At 37.8% G+C, this 24,203-nt stretch overlaps 1 protein-coding gene across 1 annotated transcript; it reads left to right on the forward strand.

The window, feature by feature from the left end:
* Window positions 1-1,864: 1,864 nt before the first annotated feature.
* map1b (microtubule-associated protein 1B) lies at window positions 1,865-22,497 on the forward strand. The gene is made up of 7 exons (XM_067438601.1): window positions 1,865-2,243; window positions 4,872-4,973; window positions 12,634-12,716; window positions 13,854-13,994; window positions 14,171-19,403; window positions 19,570-19,802; window positions 19,905-22,497. The coding sequence occupies exons 1-7, from the start codon at window positions 2,057-2,059 to the stop codon at window positions 20,058-20,060; spliced, it is 6,135 nt and encodes a 2,044-aa protein (XP_067294702.1). The 5' UTR covers window positions 1,865-2,056; the 3' UTR covers window positions 20,061-22,497.
* Window positions 22,498-24,203: the final 1,706 nt, after the last annotated feature.

The raw sequence follows: 24,203 nt of genomic DNA on the forward strand, positions 1-24,203 counted from the left end.
AACATCAAGAGGTCAGATTTCTTCTTCAATTTTTTTTTAAAAATTAAAGGGTGTGCATCTCAATAAATTAGAATGTCATGGAAAGTTCATTTATTTCAGTAATTCTTAAAATATATTTTTTTAAACTTAAAAAGTGTAACATATAAAACATGTCACATTGTATGGCAAGATATTTTAAGCCTTTATTTGTTATAATTTTGATGATTATGGCTTACAAAACCCCAAATTCAAAATCTCAAAAGAAAGTGAAAAGATTCTATATTGTAGGCTCAAAGTGTCACACTCTAATCCACTAATTAACCTGAACAGTTAATTCACACTCTAATCCACTAATTAACCTGAAAACCATCATTGACTCCCTCCGCAAAGAGTGAAAGCCTCAAAAGGTAATTGCCAATGCAAAAGAAGTTGGATGTTCTGAAAGTGCTGTACCAAAGTTAAGTGGAAGGGAAAGGTGTGGGGAAAAGGGTGTACAAGCAGCAGGGATGACCGCAACCTGGAGAGGATTGTCAGGAAAAGGCCATTAGAAATGTGTGGGGGAGCTTCACAAGGAATGGACTGAGGCTGGAGTTAATCAAGAGCCACAGCCACACAGGCATAGGGCTTAAAATGTCATCAGAAGAGTCTTCCCTGAGCTAAAGAAAAAAAAAAAAAATTGACCTGTTGCTCAGTGGTCCAGTCCTCTCTTCTGATGAGAGCGAATTTTGCATATCATTTGGAAACCAAGGTCCCAGAGTCTAAGAATGGAGAGGCACACAAGATGCTTGAAGTCAGCTGAAGTTTACACAGTCTGTGTTGGTTTGGGGAGCCATGTCATCTGCTGGTGTTGGTCCACTGTGCTTTATTAAGTCCAGAGTCAATGTACAGATCTACCTGGACATTTTAGAGCACTTCATGCTTCCTTCAGCATACAAGCTTTATTGAGATGCTGACTTCATTTTCCAGCAGGATTTGGCACCTGCTCACACTGCTATAAAGTACCAACACCTGGTTCAGTGACCATTGGATTACTGTGCTTGATTGGCCAGTAAACTCGCTTGACCTGAACCCCAAAGAGAATCTATGGGGCATTGCCAAGAGAAAGATGAGAGAAATGAGACCGAACAATGCAGAAGAGATGAAGGCGTCTATTGAAGCAAAATTATAACAAATAAAGGCTTGAAATATCTCAAATATATTAGTTTCACCTTTTAAGTTGAACTACAGAAATAAATTACCTTTTCACAACATTCTAATTTATTGAGATCGGCCAAAGTACCGTAAATTCTATTTTGGGACCATTGTGACATTATTTTCATGTAGCACATTCATCATAGATCAAGTACAACAAGTGTAAATATTACAATTTAAATAATATGAAATTTCCCCAATGCATGAATGAGAATTATGGGAGATTATCTGTTATGCGAATAATGTCACAGGGCAAAAATCATCTCATTGCTCTGCAAAATATAATTTCTCTTTATGTATGTTTTTTTTTTTTAAGATCAAGTGTTACGAGTTCTGTGAGATACAAGCAAACCATTGCAAAAAAAAAAAAAAAAATACAGGGAACTCATAAATGCAACAATACGTGTTTATTCAAAATGTAATGAATATTTATGAAATTAAAAAATTATTAGGATATATATATATATATATATATATATATATATATATATATATATATATATATATATATATATATATATATATATATATAAAGGTATCACCTTTTAATAAAAAAAAAAAAGCAATCGTAAACTTTTATGGATATTGATGTCCCCACCAATCCGCATGTCAACAAGTGAATCCAATGTTAACGATACATTCTGGACATCCTTTAATTAGCCAATGTGAGGCGTTTCAAGGTTCCAATCGGTCTCGCGCTGTTTTATGATTTGCTGCATGACATCAGCTGGATGAGAGGAGAGGCAGCGGCGGTTCCTCATCACTATGACACAGAGTCTGAGGATATAAAAGCCTGGGCCACTCCTTCTGCGCCCGCTGCACGGCTCCAGATAGCAGCTCACTTCAGGTTGCCGGACAGAGTGTGAGTGTGTGAGTGTCTGAGAGAATGGCGACGCTAGTTGAACCTGTAGATACTCCAGCGCCCTTCGGAGGTGTCAGCAGCACCAGAAAAACGGCATCGCCCACGGCCTCGACACATCACTTCGACGAGGGCAAATATTACCTGCTGGTGGTCATTGGGGAGCTGGTCACTGACGAGCATCTGAAGTGTGCCATTGCGGACATTGAGAAAGGTAGCTCAGCTGACAAAAATAACCAACGAATATTGTGCAGTGCCTCGGTGCTATTTATGCCATAATACAGATTTAGATGATATTTGGACCTGTGTTTCTTATGCAGTTGCCTTTTCAAGTTCAGCACACTAACCTTGAATTCACTTTGGGTTCAATGGGTGAAATAACGGGTGAATCTAGCCACAGATTTCTGCTGACTGCAAGAAACTTTCCATGCATTATGTTATTGGATTTCTTTGTTGTGTGACTATGTAGATGGAAACTGTATCGCAGCCCCTCCCTTTTACCAACTGGCGACTGCCGAGTGCACTGCATGTCTTATCAAAGAGATCGCATCGCGCCACCCAGTTTCCCAAAAGGCATCATCACCATCAGCACCATGACTGTTTTCGCAGGGCGTGCAGCTCTATCCGACTATCCAGTTGTGTTGTTTTTGGTCATTTGACGAACTTCACTGTCTGACTTCTGATGTGGGTTAGGATGATTCAGCACGCATATTTATAGTGTCGATCAATAAGACTTCACCGCTTGCGTTGCCGGGGTAGAGGGTCTTTATGGAGCATCGATCGGCTCTGCAGTCAGAATGTGCACCATCACCATGGCATCTCCATGGATTTGATGTGGCGCGCCAGTTCTTTGTTTCCTAAGCTCGTTTTTCTATTTCTACATTCTTGTCCTGTTTTGCGACTCATGTTGCAATCACCCTAAATAACCATGCGCGAGAGAGATTTCAGTAAATTATTTATTCAGTTTAACACTAAATCATAACTAAAATCATATTAAATTACTAGCTGTAGGCTACTTCATTGCACAAGTTATGCGTTGTAGCCTATGGTAAAAGCCATAACTTCTGCCCACTTGATCAGAACTAAAAACATTGCTGCGCATCCTGATTTATTTCCATCCTCCTCCATTCCACTCACTCGTTTCTAATCACCGGCTTGTAGGCGTGGCCCAGTCCGCACTGCGGTCCCTACGGTAAGTCAGAAGGGCCAAAAAGGGCGTTTTAGTTAGTGATGGGATGCGGGTACCTGTCCTTTTAATTTAAATGTTCCTGTTCATTTAAAAAATAGATTCGGCTGTTCTCTGCGTAAAGACGTAACTACGTCGTAACGTGGACCATCATTATTATTATTTTTTATTAGATTTTTTATTATTATAAATAATTATGTTTATTGTAATTGTGGGCCCTATGTGTCCCTGTCTCAGCCATCAACTCATAGACTACTTAAGTCATCATTAGAGTTATTAATTATTTCCAAAATAGAATTCTTGGTTCACTGAACCAAGAATTCTATTTTCTATTCTATTCTATTCTATTCTATTCTATTCTATTCTATTCTATTCTATTCTATTCTATTCAATACCTCATTTCAGCCAGATTTAGTCCTGTTCAATAATGAATCAGACAGATTTGTTAAACCATTTTAACTGATTCACCAAGAAGATCAAATATTGTTTGATCCCTGTGAGTGTGATGTGTGCAAGGAACAAATAAGACCAGAGAATTATCACTCTTTTCATCAGGAGGCATTAGCATCACTTTGATGAGGCCTCTGCTTCAAAGTTGAAAAATGTATGATTTCTAAAGTTTAGCTGTTACTGGGTTCCCTTTACTGGAAGTTTCACTGCGTTTTTGTGTTGTGATAAACAAAACATTGGGCTAGTTGTGCTCTTGTCTTGTGGAAATTGTGAATAAATGAGGGTTGCCATCTGCCAAATTATAACCATTCTAACCATAAATCCAACGGTAATGGCAGTGTATTAGGCTACTGTACATGCCTTGAAGGCAAATGAGTTACGGTTGTGCATGTGTGGTTGCGGAAATATAGGGGTAATGTTCTTCTGTGATCCCAATGAGGGGAACAAGTACACAATCATAAAAACAAAACATGTTTGTCATGAATAGTGTGAACCATTTTAAATGGATAGTTTACCCAAAAAGGAAAATTCCATTTTTTTATTCTGCTGAACACAAAATAAGATATTTGGAAGAATGTTTGTAACCAAGCAGATAGAGCAACAATGACTACAGTAGCATTCTTTTGTGTTCAGCAGAACAAAGAAACTCATACAGGTTTGGAACAATTTGAGGGTGAGTAAATTATGACAGAATTTTCATTTGTGGGTGAACTATAACCTTTTACCATTTCAGAGGTGGATTTTTTCTGAAGCGGGCTATATCTGATCTCGAAAAATGTTCTCCTCAAAGCATAATCTCTGCTCTGGCTAACCACTGACCGTGAAGGTTTATAGACATTTCCATACATTGATTGGCTTTTGCATATATACCAACAGAGCCCGGCATTTAGTTACACAAATTTAAGAGATATTGTGCTTCCGTTCAATATGCAGGAAAGATCTGAAACACAATCTGTTCATCAAGTTTTCTTCCCTCTTCAGACTGATCCAATGTAAAATTAAGTATTCTTTTTTTGCCCAACTGAGTTCCAAATCTCTCCCTGGCATACCGCTACATTGTTTAGCTTGAGTGTGAACTAACAAACATGAGGTAGTTTTTGTAGCAGACAGTAGCCTGTATTGTCAATGAGAAAATAACTGTTCTCTTCATGATTGATCAAAAGGTTGACGCATTTCATATTTTCACCCTTTCCCTCTGACTTGCAGGAATTCGTTCATGGGACACAAATCTGATCGATTGCAACTTGGACCAGGAGCTGAAGCTTTTTGTTTCTCGACACTCTGCCAGGTTTTCAGCCGATGTGAGAGGTAGGCTGAACATGATCTGCTCACTTCATATCCTCTAGCCAGCTCAAAACTCTTATGTAGCAATACATGATAACTTAATATTAAATATTTAAAAGACTGTAGTGACCCCACAGTTCAATAATGCTAAAGAGCGAGCATTGTGTAGAGTTGCCAAAACAACAATTGCTGAAAGTTTTATTTTGTATTATGAGAAAACTATCATGTCACAAGGTCATTTAAACAACTTTGCACCAAGCTGAGTTTGTCATAGTAAATCTGCCTTGAAAACTGTATATAAATATAGTCAGGAAGTGTTCCAGTGATATAATTTTTCTTGCCGGTTTTATCAGCTGTATCAATGATATCAATGAATGATAAGGCAGTCATTTCAGCGGTTCAGTGCCTGCATTTATATCTGCCGTACATTTCTTCCATCTTGCTTCGCACTGTGACTCATCTGAACTTCCCCATGACAGCACCAATGTTACAAAACCTCATGTAAAATTGATTGTTATCAATTTTATATCTTTATATTTGTGCTGAGCAAACATTGTAGAGATGACCACAATGTTTAGAGCTACATTCGCTTCCCTATTTCTTTTTGCTATGCTCTTCTATATTCAGAGTAAGCTTGTATTTTTGTGCGAGTTCTTGATGGATTCTTTTGATGGAGATAAAAGAGGTGGGTTTAGACGGTCTTGCCTGGAGCTCTGTCTGGATCAAACCCTGTCCCTGGTGTCCCCTCTTCTGTCCTCCCTGACTGTCTGCCTCTGTATCTTCAGTTTTCTCTACTCTTTCCCCCTCTCATGGTGAATTGCTGCAAGGGATAAAAAGCTAAATGTGAGATAATTAGCTGAAAAATTAATGACAATGTTTTTGTCTGCTTTTGATCTCATACAGTCGGGGATTCAAATGCAGTTAGACCCCAACAGTAATATATTTTTTCTTTCTTTCACAAAACAGCCGGAAATTATAGGAGTTTAACCATAATGGAAATATCAATTCCAGATGGACAGTGAGTCTACTAATGTAAGCAAATGATGAGCCAGCACTGACCTTGAATGATTGAAATGTAATCTGTGTTAGCTTGAACACACACACACACACACACACACACACACACACACACACACACACACACACACACACACACACACACACACACACACACACACACACACACACACACACACACACACACACACACACACACACACACACAACACCATAGCTTAATAGCTTAATAGCACAATAACTTACACTGAGTTTCTCCTTGATTATAGTAGGAAGCACTTGAGACCATCTGAGATCATCGTAATTTATTCTGGAATTCTTATTTACTCATCTGGATGACTGTCGGAAGAGGACAAAACAAGAACGTATCATTGGCTACTAATCCTATCCTTAAAATTAAACATGACACATGTAGGTGTTGGTTCATTTCCATAATCAGATTTATTGCTCAATGGGTGGCTTTATACGAAGCTTTACAGAAAATGAACAGAGGAATTTGCATTATGCCGCGTTTGGCCATTAAGCCTTTTAAATACAAAGCCATTAGCTGTTCACCACAGACACATAGATAGTGGATGTCTGTCTTGATAATTGCTTTATCCCACCAGCCCCCCTTTATAGCAATTCCAATTTTATAACACTTTGGGTTACTTTCAAACCGTTTTAAATAAATTTAATCTTTAATACTATTCAGCACAGAGTATAAGAGAGGTGTAAGATAATTGTCTGTCGAACTCTCCTAGGTTTTGTAGGAGGGTAAGACAGATAAATGGGGGAAGGGAGATGGAGTTTTTACTAGTCAGCATGGAGGAGGGTGAAATATAAATCATTAATATCTGAGGCCTGTGGAGAGTACAGGGAGACTTGAGACTCAAATACACACATATATACATTTATTTAGCGGATGCTTTAATCTAAGGCAACGCATGAATGAGGAATAAACACATGGTCATTCACATTTATTCACATAAAAAAGAAAAAGAAAAAATATATATATATTAGATAACTCCTTTGTACAAAATGCCAACCAAATGCCTTTGAAATACGTGGAACCCATGCCAGAATCACTAACAGAAGATGAATCACAGTGTGAAACTTGGAAAAGAGATTACAGTAAAAACAGACGAGGGAGCACATGAAAGAAAGAATTACGAGAGAGGCAATATTGTGTCTGTGTGGCTCAGAAGATAGAAGGAGTGTGGAGGATCCCCTTTTGTCTGAGATGCATCAGGACCTTTCGAGGACGAGCATATGGTACCTGGTACTTTGACTTTTTCACGGGAGCTTAAAAATGTGCCTGGAGGTTTAATATTAGATTCGCTATCATAGTCTGGCAGATTCGCACAGCATCAGACAGCGCAGTCATCAATATTAACGATTCAGCTTCTGTAAGGTGATCAATATGCACTTAACAAATGATTGCAATGTCTACCGTGCTTCTACATGCTTCCTGATCATCTAGAATTGTGATATTATTAATATTAAAAGTATGACTTATGGACTGACAATTATATACATTAAATGCCATATTGAAATATGATACTACTTCATTTAAAATAGTTTTCCTTCAACAACTTGACAATTTAAAGGACTAGTTCATCCAGTAATTATGTCATTTACTCGCCCTTGTGTTGTTCCAGACATGTATAACTTTCTCTCTTTTGTGGAAAACAAATGTAAAAAATCAAATGTATTGAATATCCAATTTCAATACAGATTTACAGTAGAGCCATTGTGGCTGATATTGCTGTCCTGGACGTGTTCACACACTATAGATTTTTGTTACGTAATATGAAACTTTATTAATTTGCTTCTCTATAGTTTGCTTCTATTTTACATTTGAGGCCTTTGGCAAATGCTTTTATCCAGATTGATTTACAAAAGTACCTCAGCTTTTAGCAAATGATCTTGCCATGGTTAACAGACGGAATGCATATAATTCTAAATGTGCTGTGAGTAAAAGAACCCTATAGCTGTAATACAAGTACAGTACAAATAAAGGCAAATAGCATTTTTATGTCATGATTAGAATACTCTTGTAATACATGAACCTTTTAACTTAGCCTGAAATTAGTTCTAATATGCTTTTCTTTGATGTAGGGGCTAGAAGGTGAAGCTTCACTCACGAAGCCCTCTCAATTTGTGAAACGTGCCGCTTTAGCATTTTTGTTGTATAGACTTGGGGACTGAATGTTTTAAGATCAATTATTTAGTTTGCCCTTCTGTGGCTTTTTTCCGTTTTGGCACTGAAAGGACAGGACAGAGCTGGAAAGAGACAGTGTTTTAGGGAGAAAGTTCATGTTCATGGCATTGTATTTGTATGGATGCTTGCTTTGTTTGTGTGTTGTGGTGAGTGGCATTGGATGAGGCTGCCTGCCCAAAGGGTGTTCAGGCTGTATTAGTATCAGAGACAGTGTGAGTTGAGATCAGGACAAGTGGGGTGAGGATGGGGTTGGGTGAGTGTGGCAGCACAAAGCTAGTGCAAGTTAAACAATACTGCAGCTGACAAATCTGCACCTAGAATCGAACTGGAATGGAAACAGCCCAGCTTCTAGGTGCCAATTGAACGTGTGCTTTAGCTTGCTAAGAGTTGTAAGTTTTTAGTTATGTTATATCTGACATATATAACATATAATATGGTTATTTAAAGGTTCTATTTACATACAATTTACATGCAATCTTTGCATTACACACATTACACACACCTGCTGTCTCTCAGGCTGTGGCACACACACGTATCTCGCAGCCAGTGAGGCTGTCTGTCCCTCTCCTAGTATTATATTTATTTTTTCTATTTCAGTCATGGCTGTTAAGTTATTTATTAATGTATTAAATTTATTAAAGTAAAGGTCTCTTATAGAAATGTATTTGTTCTCTCTCTCTCTCTCTCTCTCTCTCTCTCTCTCTCTCTCTCTCTCTCTCTCTCTCTCTCTCTCTCTCTCACACACACACACACACATTTAATGTTTTAGCATAAAATGAAAGTAGATGGGGTCAAAAAAGAAAAAGAAAAGAGGAAACCATCAGTCACATTTTTTTTGTTTCCAAAACCATAAAAAAAGGTAACACTTTACAAAAAGGTTCATTAGTTAACATGAAGTAATAATAAACTGCACTTTTTAAAATCTTTGTTAGTGTTCATTTCAACATTTACTTACACTTTATTAAAATCTTGTTAACATTAGTTAATGTACTGTGAACTAACATGAGCAAACCATGAACAGCTGTATTTTTTATTAACTAATGTTAACTAATGAAACCTTATTTTAAAGTGTTACCAAAATATCTTCAAGAGAAGAACAGACAGGATAGATTTGGAGAGAGACAAGGAGAAAAAGAGTTCTCACAGGATTAAAACTAGCACAATCTAATAAAACATGTTTCATGATAAAGAGTTTTGACAGAAAGAACATGTTGATGGATCTTCTCCTAGTATTAAAAAGCGTGTGTGTCAGGTATGGAGAGGAATTAATCATAAAAGCCCTATTTTACTCAACCATGTGGATAATAGTCGATAGCAGCAGTTATATTTTCCAAGGGCAGAGGAAAACTGCCATTGACCGTGGTATAATTTGTCTGAACTTTAGTTCGCACCACTGATTCTAATCAAATGTTTTCTCTTAAACGCTTTGGAGTTCCCGATAGCAGCTGTTTTTGTTACACAAATGGTCTTCCCCTGGTGTGAGGCTGACCCTGTAATGATGCTGCTTTTCTGCTTGCGTGAGTCGTTTGTGTGTTGGGTAGCAGGAATAGCATTCATGTCAGATTACTGCCGCAACAACTGGGTTAACGGACCTGCCTAGATTTAGAGGAACAAGGAGAAAAGAAATGAGGTTAGGAGAGAATCCAACATGGATTACCAATAGGCAGATGTCTCTGAATAATATCTGCAACCAAACTAGAGCAGAGAGTACTGCATTGAGATGACTGCAACACATCTGTAGAGGAGAAATCAAGTTACAGTGTGTTCTACATCAAGGTCCCCTTGCTATGCAGATGTCGATTTCAGCTAAATCAGATGCATTCTACAGAATTCATTCCATTCTCTCATCCTCCCACTGATCGTGATAAAGCATGTTCTCCCAAAGGAACACCCACTTCCATTGCTAATGATCAAAGACAGAGTGGCCCATATTGGTATCTAGAGTCTCAGACATGCTTTATACCTTCTTAAAAAAATGTGTTTTCTACGGAGCCCCGTACATGACATGCAGTAAAAAACTAGTAGGCTAAATGCGCACATTTTACTATTTTGTTTCCTTGATTTATTAATAGTGCACACGTTTTATTTCGTTCCCTCGATTTATAAATGGTGCGCACGTTTTATTTCATTCCCTCGATTTATAAATAGTCCGCACATTTTACTTATTCGTTCCCTCGATTTACTAAATCCTGCACACAGTTCATAAATCAAGGGAACTGATTAGTATAACATGCGCACTATTTACCTTTACCTAAGGTTTTTAGGTAAAGGTAAATAGTAAAAATAGTAAATAGTAAAAAAAGGTAAATAGTAAAAAAGTTAAAAAGAAAAACTTTTTTTCTTTCTTGCAGGTCATGTAAGGGGCTCCGTAGTTTCTAGAGGGTAGATGCACTTAAATTTAATAAGAAACACATTTGACACTAATTAATAACCACCCAATGTCAATGATCGATCAACCCTGGTTGATCTACATTATTTCTCTGAAATAGTATTAAACATATGGACTAATGAGAGTTTAAGTCAGTCTAGTTGTCTCTAGGTTACAGAAATGTTTTGCAAAGAGCAGTAGAAAAAGCAACAAAAAAAAAAAAATACAGTGGAAGAAAAAACAGATATGGACTACACAGTGAATATGTTTAGATGAGGAGATGTGGAACGGAACAAATTCAGAGCGTTAAATGATAACTCAGCAGGTGGAAAACACACGGTAATTACCTACACCGCATGAGAGAGCCACCTGGATTTATGCACACACACAAATATACATATGTCCTAAGGCAAGTCCTTGAGGCCTGCACACAGTCTGGAAATATACAAGTTGATGAGAGAAATACAAGTACAAGTATCTTTTAATGGTCAACACTGTAAAAAAAAAAAAAAAAATCCGGTCCCCAATTGAACATTTTATAGTGACTGATCACATCTAAATTTTTCAGTTGGCCGAATCTTCAACCCGCGGACATGCAAAACAATCTGTGCAACAACAAAAAACGCGGACTTGGCAACACAGTGCAGTTGAGTTCTGTTGACATTTGACAACTAACCTTATGCGTCGCTTCGTTGCTCTGATTGGCAGTAGGTCTATCCTGGTTCGGTTGAAACACGCCCCATAATCACAGCCCAATGAAGCAGTGTCAGGCTCATATTCTGACTAGAATATAATATGACCACGTCAGGCTAAGTCATTTGTATAATACAGGCCAAATCCAGGACAGTGATTTCTGAAAGTCTTGCTGAGGTTTTTTAGTTTAATCTTTGCATGCAGAATGAAGCAAGTGAATGAGATGAGACCCAACCCAGCAAGCAATTTTGCATTTAAAATATGTCTAATAGCGTCCAAATACATCCTTGACAAGTAGGTTAAAACAAGGCCAAATTTGGGCTGTCAGTGAAATTTAATCTACATCCATAGCCCAAGTAGAGACTGGTATCACTTTCAAATAAATGAAACCAAACACTTTGTAATAATCACTGTTGACTTTGATGGAATATCATACATCTCGCAAGTTATTTTGGCAAAAATTCAAAGTTATTTTGGCTAGAGGTTGGTTACGCATGGACTAATATGGGTAAATTGTGTGTGTCCTCATGTGTTTTAGATTTAGACCATGAAATTTTAGGTAGCTAAGGCCTTATTCTTCACACTGCTTATTCTTCACACTTATGGAGCGCACAATCACTGAACCTATACAAACATCCTCAGGGGATTATGAGACTATGAACAACAATTGCTGCATGAGTGATGAAGAAGATGTTACAGAAGGGGCTCTGCTGTAATAGCAAACACTCTATTTCTGACAGTGACAGAGCTGACTGTTTCCTGCAATCTTACAGCCTCACCGCATCTGGACAGCTTGATGAATTTATAAAAGGATTGATTCACCCAGACAGAGACTGGAAAATTCTCACTTGAATTTATAATGAGCCATTTGGACAGGGAATGGGAAAAAATAAGATTTTGAACAATCAGAGGCCCAATAGTCACATATAATGGTCAGTTAGCCAAAAAAGCAACATACTTATCACAGTGGAATATAAGCTTTTTTTTCATGTTCCACCCATGTGGTGATTTAAAGAGAAAGGATGACAAGTTGCTGGAAGAGGGGCAGAGGTTAATTAGATATCTGTGTCAATAGAGCACATAATGAGGAAGAGAAGCGGAGAGTGTTTGCTTGAGTACACACAAGGCAATCAAGTGAGACATATGTCACAGACAAAACCATTTGGACTGCAAATTTAACTTAAAACTCAATAAGGTATATAATTCTTTGTGGTTTCTTAAAGGGTAAGTTTACCCCAAAATCCCATTATTTACTTGCCCTTAAGCCATACTAGGTGTATATGAATTTCTTAGCCAAAAATATCCTGGCTCTTCCAAGCTTTATAATGGGAGTAAAAAGTAATTCACAATCCTCATGTGTGTACATCACAGTGAGTGTTAATAACATGTCATTTTATTTTCAGGACAAAAGATTCTGCACCACAAAAGTAATGTGTTGGAGACAGTAGTGCTCATCAACCCTTCAGATGAAGCAGTTAGCACTGAGGTAAACACCCTCTCTTTGTCTTGCTATATTTTAATAAATATATCTATGTCTGCCACTAAAACATATTTTAAAACCAGAGGCGTACAGTGGTGGAGTATACTACCTTTAATACTTTATTACATTAAAAAATTAGTACTTTCTTACTTGTACTCAAGTAAAACTTTGAATTACTTTAACTTGAGTAAAAGTATACAGTACTACATTTGTAATGTTACTAAGTATTAAATGATATTCAATATGAAATGTATTGCTGTAAAAAGTACAATAATATGTTTTAGAATGTCCAAAGAAGAACAAGGAGGAAGTAGGCTACATACTTGAAAAACAAAATTATTTGGAAAGTAAAAATACTTCAATACTATCCGCCTCTGTTTAAAACTGTTTTAGGTGTCTGGTTCACATTGAAAAAATCTTATTAGAAATAAGAATAAACAGAGCTAGTATCCTATAGGTTAGGACATGAACATCATTGTTTTAATGTTGGCAACTTGTGAATCATCTATTACCAAAAATAATCACATATTTTGGACACTATAAAGATATTTAGAATTTACTAAAATGGCATCAAATAAGTCCGAATTTAATGGGTGTGTCACAGTTGTAGGCAAACTCATAAATGCACAACACGATCATACACACAAAGCTTTGCTTGCACACTGTGACTGCAGTTTGACTCTGCATTAATAATATGGCAGAACACTGCAGGTCTGACCCTGGCAGACTGCCCAGAATAGTCAATGGCAGCAAACTGGAAAATGCTGGCCTGGACAGTGAACAAGAAAGAAAGAGAAAAAGTACCAGAAAGCCAAAAACCAAAGTTAATACAATTTGTATATGTTGAAATTAATTACATTTTTCAGTTAAAGTCGCACAGAACTGCAAAACAAGTTTAGATGAGCTTATAGCAACAAATCTACTTCTGTTAGGTGGGTTCTTTATGGCATGGTATGACATTTTATAGTGCAAAATCTCACTTGATTAAGTTTTTTTTTTTTTTTTACAGATAGCATTTAAATAATTAAGGAACACATTTACATGCTATGCTGTTTTGTTGCATCAAATGCAAGCCATGATCAATCCAAATCAAGTTCATTTAATTATATTATAATATTATGTATCTTCTTTGTTTATACCTAGGTACGTCTGATGGTCTCAGACACAACCCATCATAAGCTACTTGTCCTAGCAGGACAGAGTTTTGAAAATACAGGCGAGCTGATTCTTCAATCAGGCTCATTTTCTCTCTCCAATTTCATTGACATTTTTACAGATCAAGAGGTGAGTGATTGTTAGCTTTTTGCTTCGGTTTGCTATATTTTCCTGTTTTGTGACTGCATTTAAGAAAACACCCTCAGTCAACAAATGCTAAATTTAAGCATGCATATTAGAGTTCAACATTTAATTCAAGGGAGCTGTCTGATTTAGTGAAATGTTTCAATTAATTTTACTCACAGATTGGGGAACTTCTAAGCACCATACATCCAGCCAACAAAGCCAGTTTAACCCTTTTCTGTCCTGAGCATGGGGACTGGAAAAATTCAAACCTGGACAAACACAACTTACAGGACTTCATACATATGAAGCTAAACTCTCCAACCATCCTTCCAGAAATGGAGGGTCTTTCTGAGTTCACAGAATACCTGTCAGAATCAGTAGAAATCCCATCTCCGTTTGACATGCTGGAACCCCCGACCTCAGGAGGGTTCCTAAAATTATCCAAACCATGCTGTTATATTTTTCCTGGTGGACGAGGTGATTCAGCACTGTTTGCAGTTAACGGCTTTAACATGCTGATTAATGGTGGATCTGATAGAAAGTCATGTTTTTGGAAGCTGGTACGCCATCTGGACAGAGTGGATTCTGTTCTCCTCACACACATTGGCGATGACAACCTCCCAGGTATCAATAGCATGCTGCAGCGCAAAATAGCTGAACTCGAGGAGGAGCAGTCACAGGGATCCACAGCTAACAGTGACTGGACAAAGAATATGATCTCACCTGATATTGGTGTTATGTTTGTCAACATGCCCCAGAACCTGGAAAACCTTGAGCCCAACTACAAGATTAGAAGAAATGCTGAGGAGGCATCTCTCACACTGCAGTACCTAAACAAGCTATCTTTAAAACCTGAACCTCTGCATAGGAATATTGGGAATGCAGTAGAACCAATCATACTTTTCCAGAAAATGGGGGTTGGAAAGCTTGAAATGTATGTTCTTAACCCTGCTAAGAACAGCAAGGATTTGCAATACTTCCTGAAAGAATGGACTGGTGGTGATAAAGACAAAGCCCCTGTCTTGTTGCCAAATGGAAAAGAATCAGAGCTCCCAATCTCATATTTGTCTTCCATCTCATCACTGATTGTGTGGCATCCTGCTAACCCATCCGAAAAAATCATCCGTGTTCTGTTTCCAGGCAATTCCACTCAGAATAATATTCTCGAAGGCCTAGAAAAACTTAAACACTTAGACTTCCTCAAACATCCTGTAATCACACAAAAAGAGCTTAATTCAAACTTAGCTCCTACCCTGAAACAAGCAAAGTTGAAACATAAGACAGACAGTAAAGAGAGCCTAAAGTCCACATCAAAACCATCCCCAAGTAAAAATCTCCACAAAGAGTCCAAAGAAGAAGCCCCTGAAAAACTAAAAATCCTTAGTAAAACGGACTCCGTGGAATCTCAGGAGCCAACACAGAAAACAGAGAAGAGAGAAAAAGCACCTGTAAAAAAAGTGAAAGCAGGAGACAAGGACATTAAAGGCAAGATTGAGCAAACACCCAAAATTGACACTCCAGAGAAAAAGAAAGTTGACATTAAACCAAAACCAATAAAGAAAGAAACAAAGAAATCAGTGGAAAAGAGTGAAGCTGATAAAATTGCTGACAAACCCACACCCAAGAAGGAAGAAAAGGCCAAAAAAGAAGAGAAAGTGAAGAAAGAAGAGGTGAAGAAGGAAATTAAAAGACGAGATATTAGGAAAGATTCCCTATTAAAGGAAAGCAGAAAGGATGAAAAGAAAGAAATGCAGAAAGATGAAAAAGAACCTAAGAAAGATTTGAGGAAAGCAGGTAGCTTAAAAAAGAATGCCCCAAGCATTCCAGAGTTGAAAAAACCTGCACCTAAACCAAAGGTTGCAGCACGAGGAAAGGCAACTGGTAGTCCAGCAAAAACCAAAGAGAAGGCTAAGGCTAAACCCACAAAAAAAGATGTGGGAGAATTAGTGGCAGCACCTTCTGTCTCTTGTGCTACTGTTGAAGAACCTGCCATTGAAGCCAGTGTAACAGATGTTCTTGAGACAGAGAGATCACTGATGTCTTCTCCAGAGGACCTCACTAAAGATTTTGAAGCTCTGAAAGCAGAGGAAATAGTTGAAGATGATGAAATCCTATCTCAGACTAAAATAGACAATTCTGATCAAGGAGAGATGATCAGGCATGAAGAAATAACTCCTTGCAAAGAGTCTCCAGAAGCAGCAGAGTCCCTGGATGAAGGAATAGCAACCACAGAAGCCGAAGAAGAATATGGTGGCACTCCAGGGGAGCTAGAACTCAATCAAAAAAGCAATGGCACCAGTGAAAAATTTGAGGATGAGGGAACAGGGTTGGAAGAGTCATCTGAGATAGGGGACTATGAAGAAAAGGGAGATACAGAGGAAGTGGAAGAGCGGGAGAGAGCAATATCTATATTAAAAGATGATAGAGAGCAAGAAGAGCAGGAAATAAAGGAAGGATCAGATTATTGTGCAGAAGAACCACAATGTAGAAATGACAAAGACTTTGGGTTGCAGAGTTTTGATGTAACCACACCACCAAGGCTCTCTGAACCTGTATCTCCAGCTGTTTCTATTCATGATGAAACCCTACCAGCAGGTTCAGAAAGTGAGGTTGCCTCTGATGAAGAAAATCGAGATGAGCCTCCAGAAGAATACACAATATCTGGACACACTCAGTCTACAATTGAGATCTCTAGTGTTCCAACACCTATGGATGAAATGTCAACTCCAAGAGATGTATTAAGTGATGAGACAACTAATGATGAAAGTGATTCTCCCTCCCAAGATTTTATCAAGTACGGTATGGCTACAGATTATGAACGAAAGAAACTCTCACCTCTCCAAGATCTTCCTGAATTAGATCACTCTAAGAGTGATGCCACTGAGGGACATGACTATCATGCATCAGCTTCTACCATTTCACCACCATCTTCACTGGAGGAAGACAAATCTGCCAAGGAATATTTAACTAAAGACGCATTCTCTTTTGATTCGAACAGGTTCACTGCTACGACTACAACTTTGCCTTTTGTCAGGTCACCTTCTGGTGACCAAAACATGAACATTGACCATTTTCATACAGGTGTATCTTCACCAATTGAACTAGGAACCACACTTACAGGGATGTCAAAAGGAATGGAATCATACAGTCCAGATGAGAAAACCTTAGAGGGCCCTTTATCTCCCCAGTCTTCAGGTCACACACCTTACTACCAATCCCCAGTGGAAGAGAAAGCTGGCACTCTACCAACTGAGAAAACATCTGAGCCCCAGGGTCCTATTATTGTTGACGTCACAAGTGACAAGGAATACTCTCCCAGAGAGGCAAGTCCTATTGATGAAGCAGTGCCTTTGTCACAAATAGAAAAAAAACAATCACCAAGTTATGAAGCAAGTGTATCAGCAAGTTTTGAGCTTGAAAATAAGACCCAAAGCCAGACTGGTAATAATGATAAAAAGTTAGAAACTGATGACAGTCCTTCAATTACATCAGCTACATCATTGCCGCCGGCTAAAGTAGAGAGTCTGCCTGATACAAATCCTTTCACAACATTTAAAGAGGACAGCAAAATGTCTATATCTGAGGGTACCACATCTGATAAGTCTGGGACACCAGTTGATGAGGTTGTTGCAGAGGACACATTTTCTCACATTGCCTCTGCCTCAACAGCGTCACTCGCAACAAGTTCTTTACCAGAACCTACAACAGATGAGGTCTCCCCATCACTTCATGCTGAAGTAGGCTCCCCTCATTCAACAGAAGTGGATGACTCTCTCTCAGTCTCCGTTGTTCAGACTCCAACTACAATGCAAGAAGCAGAGGTCTCCCCATCTAAGGACAGTCCCCGTCCTATGTCAATCTCCCCTGATGTTTCTCCAAAAACAGCCAAATTGAGAATGCCACAACAGGAAACAAAATCCTCTGAGCAGTCTTTGTCAGCCGACTGTGGACAAGAATCCCCAGAACACTCATTTGCATTGAATTTTAGCAAGCAATCACCAGATCATCCATCTGTAGGAGGAATGCAGCGTACAGCCACTGAAAATGGTCCAACAGAAGTTGATTACAGCCCCTCGGAAGGAGCTGGTCTCATGGGAGAACAGCACAGACCTGGGAAAGCTGGGGAGAAGGCAATGTTTTTTAAAGAGTCTGATAGTACCCAGGTTGCTTCTGCTTCCCCATCAGATGCCTCTCAGTCCACCCCATCAGTTACAACACCCTGTCAAATTGGTGAGCCAAGAGAAGTTTCCCCAAATGCTTGTAATTTCTTAGAGTCTGTCACTCCAAAAAAACAGTCACCCCACAACCAGTCCCCTTTATCTCCTGACTCTTCTCTTGTCCTATGCAGACCAAGTACTTTGCATGAAGATGCAGATAAAGATAAACCTAGTCCCAGCCCATTTTACAAAGAAATTTGTATAGATAAAACAGAGGACACACACAATCTGAATAAGACTCCTCCAAAGGCCCAGTCACCCACACCTCCGACTGTGTCATCTTGTTTTTCTCAGAAGACAGCAGAGCTTAAACTTGGCTTAGGGTTGAATCCCTTCACAGACTTGAAATCCCCCACTAGCCCCAAGATGTCATCTCCAGTCCAACTTTCTCCTTCTTCCAATCAAGCAGACACACAAGAGAAGTTTTCCAGCAGCTCCACATCATATTCCTACAGCTGTCAATATGGAGAATCTACTAAAATGTGTGATGGTGGGTCCAAAGGGCCAGATACATCTAAAACAATCCATTCTCAGTCACAACCAGATGTGGACTTGTGTTTGGTTACCTCCTGTGAATACAGACATCCTAAAACAGAGCTTTCTCCATCCTTTATAAACCCTAGTCCTCTTGAGTACTTCATGAATGAGGAACATCCTCTGGAGGAGGAAAAGCCACTTGCTAAGTCTGGAGAAGGACCACCACCACCTGGAGGGAAACAGCAGAACAAGCAGTGTGAAGAAACTCCACCAACCTCTGTAAGTGAATCAGCACCCTCTCAGACAGACTCGGATGTTCCTCCTGGCACAGAGGAGTGCCCATCAATAACTGCAGATGCAAATATTGACTCTGAAGATGACTCAGAAACGCTACCAACAGATAGGACTATTACTTATCGTCATGCAGACCCACCTCCAGTCACACCCAGAGACCCTGCTCCTGCTCCTCCACATCCTGATGCCTGCATGGTGGACCCGGAGGTCCTTAAGGCTCAGGAGGCATCCCTAAAAGATGACAAAGGGAAGCCAAAAAAGAACATTAGCAGCAAAACCAAGTCATCAGCAACAAAGAGCTTGTCGAAAACAAGTGCCATCAAAGAGTCGAAAGTATCTTCTCCAAAAAAGGCTACAGAAGATAAAGATGCCAAAAATGCTACTAATACCTCTGCATCAAGGGGAGTGAAAAGCAGCACTTCAGGTAACTCTAGTTTCATTCTAGAGTTTTCATACTTTCAAAAATGACACCCTAAATAATACACAGTTATATAGTCTACTGTTTTTTTTAAAGCGTTTTTCTTTGCTTTTTTTATGTCAGAGATTTACTGTAAATGTTTATAATTTATATCTTTTTTTTTGTTGTTAAGGAAACACCAAGTCCAGCAGTGGAACATCAGTACCTAACTGTCCTCCAATGTATATGGACCTAGTTTATATACCAAATCACTGCAATGCCAAGAATGTAGATGCTGAGTTCTTTAAACGGATCAGGTCATCCTACTTTGTAGTCAGTGGCAATGATCCAACAGCACAGGAGCCCAGTAAGGCAGTTCTGGATGCTCTCTTGGAAGGAAAGAGCCAATGGGGAAATAATATGCAGGTACTTTTATTCTTCCAATAGTTTGATTCATAATTGAATGAACACTTTCCTTGAATTGAAACGTTGCATATGATATTGGTATGGATATTCTTACCTCTTTAGGTCACATTGATTCCAACTCATGATACAGAAGTTATGAGGGAATGGTACCAGGAAACCCATGAGAAGCAGCAAGACTTAAACATCATGGTTTTGGCCAGCAGCAGCACTGTGGTCATGCAAGATGAGTCTTTCCCTGCATGTAAGATTGAGCTGTGATTGTCATGATCAAGATGTGATAAAGGTTGGATGTTGGAGAGCAAACATTTGGAAAACTTACTACACACATTCACAAAAGCAAATGCTTAAGATCTCTTTCCATATACTCAAATAAGGAACCAGCAAAAACGTTTTTCAGTTGAATTATCTAGTACTTTTTGAGATATCAGGTTGTGAATATATTTGGTAAGGCATTGTTGTCCACACAAATATCAGTTTTTGCTATGTATCAGACTCTTCAAAACACACAAACACCCTGCAGAAGCTACTAGAAACTGAACAACTGACTAAATACATAGAATAGTTGTTGGATGAACACTGTACTGAGCATCTCCAAGAAAACTGACAAAAAAACTACAAATTTACTTATTTAAAAACAGATTATAAATGGATCAATGGATTGCTGAAAAAGAACTCCATAATTATAATGTTTACACCAAAGGTTGAGAGATTGTTTAAATGCCTTAGAAAGTTAAAATGAATGTACAACAAACATGATGCACTTAATGAGGACAATTAAATGGTATGTATGATCCAGAATTACATATATCATTGGATGCAAAAGCTACATTTAACATCATATTCCAGCCGCACTGAGTTGCATAAATAGGAATGTGAAGCTTGCTACCTTTGTTATTAAATGCAAAAAAAATAAAGGTCTAACCAATTTAAAGACTCCCCTAGAAAAAAATGCCTGAGAAAACATGAAATAGACTACCATAAGTTGTTTGTAAAAACCTTAACGTTATAAATAATACATCTCATACCTCTTCCTCCTGGACAAAGAATTAGTTCATTATATTGTCACCATTGTAATATAATTTTTAAAGGTAGGAGATATTTCTATAAAATTGCCCATCATTCGTTTGAAATCACATCAATTTCACAACACGTTTTTTTTTTAATAGGGTCAAATATTAAATGTTTGAACTCCAAAAATTGTTACTCATAAATACTGCTTATTATTTGCGCACTTTATTTATGTTAATGTTTTTATCCTATTTATAGAGTTGCAATATTTATTTGCCTTATTTAATGTTGAAATAATTTATAACTTTGAAATTTACATTTTAGGCATTCCTATGAAGTTAATCATAAAAGGAGATCTCTAACATGCAAAACTCTTGTCGGTTCAGAGTTGTGTCAATTGAACAATTGTTTTTCTTTTTCTTTGATAACTATTGGTTTCTTCTCTAACTCCAAATGGAGTTGATTTATCCTTTTAACAGAAAGTTCACTCAATGTTGAGAGCTCTTCTGTATGCACTGTTCATCCAAATCTTATCCATCTACAATTTTTATTTTCTTAGCTTTTCAATGTTGCCAAGAAGAGCCATCAAGATTGTGGTACATTGAGAGTTGAGAAACTGAAAACTTTCCTTTCCTTAGGAATCTTTTATAAAATTGCACTGTATAATTATAAATAGCTTAGTGACTGAGTGAGTGGTCAGATGATATGTGCATGTGTAATGTATTATCCTTGACATTTCTCTGTGCTTTCTTTACTAAGAGGGGAAACTCACTCTTTACTCCCAACTTTCACTGCAAGGATATGACTGAAATAATTCATGATCGGAAAATCATGAACTTGGAGCAGGTTTGTTGTATCTAAATGTCACTTTTAAATCAATAAGCATACAGTCATGGAAGTTTTAACTTCTCATCGAAGACAGTAATTGAGATTTGAATTCCAATCATCAATTACTATGACGCTTCACCTGTATACAGACTTTACAGTTTCTACCAGTATTTCATTCGCGTGATGTCTACATGACAATACAGGATTATATCACAGGTTGTTAATATGTCAAAGCCATAACTGCTTGAAACATTTTATCACAACATTAAGAGCCAACAACACGTCAACGAAAATTAACTGGGAACTTGGTGCCGATGTGGCCCAACCCTTTTCAACAGATCAAGATAACAACAAACTTGATATGGCGATGATCTCAAACCTCACGGTTCGGAACTGGACACTTCTTAATTCCATACTAACAGCAGCAATGGTCAACATACTCTTCTAGCCACATGCTTCAGCAAAATAAATTGTTATTTATCCGCAAGACACCTACAAGAGTAAATACAACAAACACACATCTGGTCTATCACTCCCCTCTTTCCTCTGACCCACAGTAACACTTTCTCTCAAAACTTCACAATCCCTCTGGTTTTCCTCGCTGACCTTCGGGTGCTAGTAAGAACATGTCTGCAGTTGTGTATGAAATATATATATATATATCTTGTGAACTTGCATCTTTCCTTTTTTCATTCCTAATCCCATATCTAGAGGATAGTCTAAAGTGAAAGTATTACCATGTGCTTTTTCCTGATGTTTGTGTGCGATATATCTTCTCAACTATGGGGTGTTTGATGTAAAGGGAACTACAATTAAAAGAAGGTAAATCAGGCCACAATAAATCATTTCGTGGAAAATATTTTGTGTTTTTATTTGTAGAGTATGCTAGTTCATTTATTCCACATAATGTGGTTATGTTGTTGGCAGGGGAATTGTGTTCTTGTTCTTGCTCAAAGGCATTTCTGAGAGTTGAATTGGCTAGAAAATCGGCCTTAGCCTCAGGAATCATATGTCCGATTCTGGTTAGAGATCTGGCTCAGATCAAATTTACCCAAATTAAACGGGATTAATGAAAGCAATTTATGCATTCAAAGTTTTGGCCTCATATGGACAAAGATATATTGAGCATAAATTTAAATTGAACTTTTATTTTAGCAATATTCTACATGCTTTTATAAAACAACAACAACAACAAATACTAAAAAAGTACTTTGAAATGAATATGAATATGAAAATAAGATGTTAAGTCTACTGGTCACTATCCTGGAAGTCTACCATGCCATCACTGCCCTTGTGTCACACAGGACATTAACTAATGATGACTTGGGCACTGCAGGCAGTTTTCAAACCCAGACAGAACCGTAGCGTTAAATCAAAATGGAAATGTCTAGCGGCAAAAGTACCAGAGAAATAACATTGGCTGAAGTTCAATGTGAGAAGTCCGGGTCAAAGCATGCTATTACTTTTATGTACTGATGCAGCAGATCAATGCTGGTCAGATGAGTCATGAAACCTAAAGTGACTTCAGATCAACTCTGTTTGCTTTAATGTGAACATAGTAAAGGAAGTATAAATATTTTAAATATTTCTATTGTTTTTACGTGGAGGTTTTCTTATTGTTTTTTAATCTCTACTAAAACCACATAATAACCACATTTTCTCACCATTAATGGCCACTAATAACAAAATTACTTTAAAGCACTGCATACTAGTAACATAATGGGATAATTTAATCAACTTAGATTTTTCAAGCAAGTACAATTTTATTATCTTTTAATAATAATTAAAAAAAAACATTGATAGGAGACAGAAGTAAGCAGAAAAACGTAACATGTAAAAGTGAGCAAAAAGGGGCTTTTTTAAAGTTCTCATTGACAGTGAGTGAGATATCATAGTAAAAATACTCAAAGATATGGTCAGTGAATGCATTTTGTAACAAGGCAAATAATAAATTATTAATCATTTAGCTAATTAAAGGGTTCTCAAAATATGAAGTAGGTGTTGAGAAATTAAAATGGCAATATTATCAGTTTACAACAACTCTTTTCCATGCATATTTGCCAAACAACAAATGAGATACACTGGGTATGTTAAAGAAATGACTACATATAAACCTGTAATTTGGCCATGCACACTGTGTTCTTGTTCAAAACAAAAAAAATACTGGGTCACAAGAATAAAAAAGAAACACAATGTTAAAGCTGCAAAGCGCTTTGTTTCTAATGTAATGTCACTTCTCTGATATAAGTACAAGTACACACAGTCTGTGACATGAAAAAAATCACTGAAATTACTTTATTGGCAATGTTATGCTGCTCACAGCATCATGTGAACACCTCCATCTTGGATCTCATCAATAACCCAGCACACTTGAGAGTCAGCCTCCAATTGGGCAAAAGACAGTCTCAGCTGAATGGGGTGAGGTGCTGTTGCTAAGGAAACGAACAACAGAGTCCCACCAGGACCACAGCAGGAGTCTAAGTATAATACATTTGTTTGTTCTGTTACTATCTTTAACATATACCACACACACATTTTAAAAATGAGTAGGGCCTACAGGTTTCC

Source organism: Pseudorasbora parva, chromosome 3 (genome assembly GCF_024679245.1).
Source record: "Pseudorasbora parva isolate DD20220531a chromosome 3, ASM2467924v1, whole genome shotgun sequence".
Classification (NCBI taxonomy): Eukaryota; Metazoa; Chordata; class Actinopteri; order Cypriniformes; family Gobionidae; genus Pseudorasbora; species Pseudorasbora parva.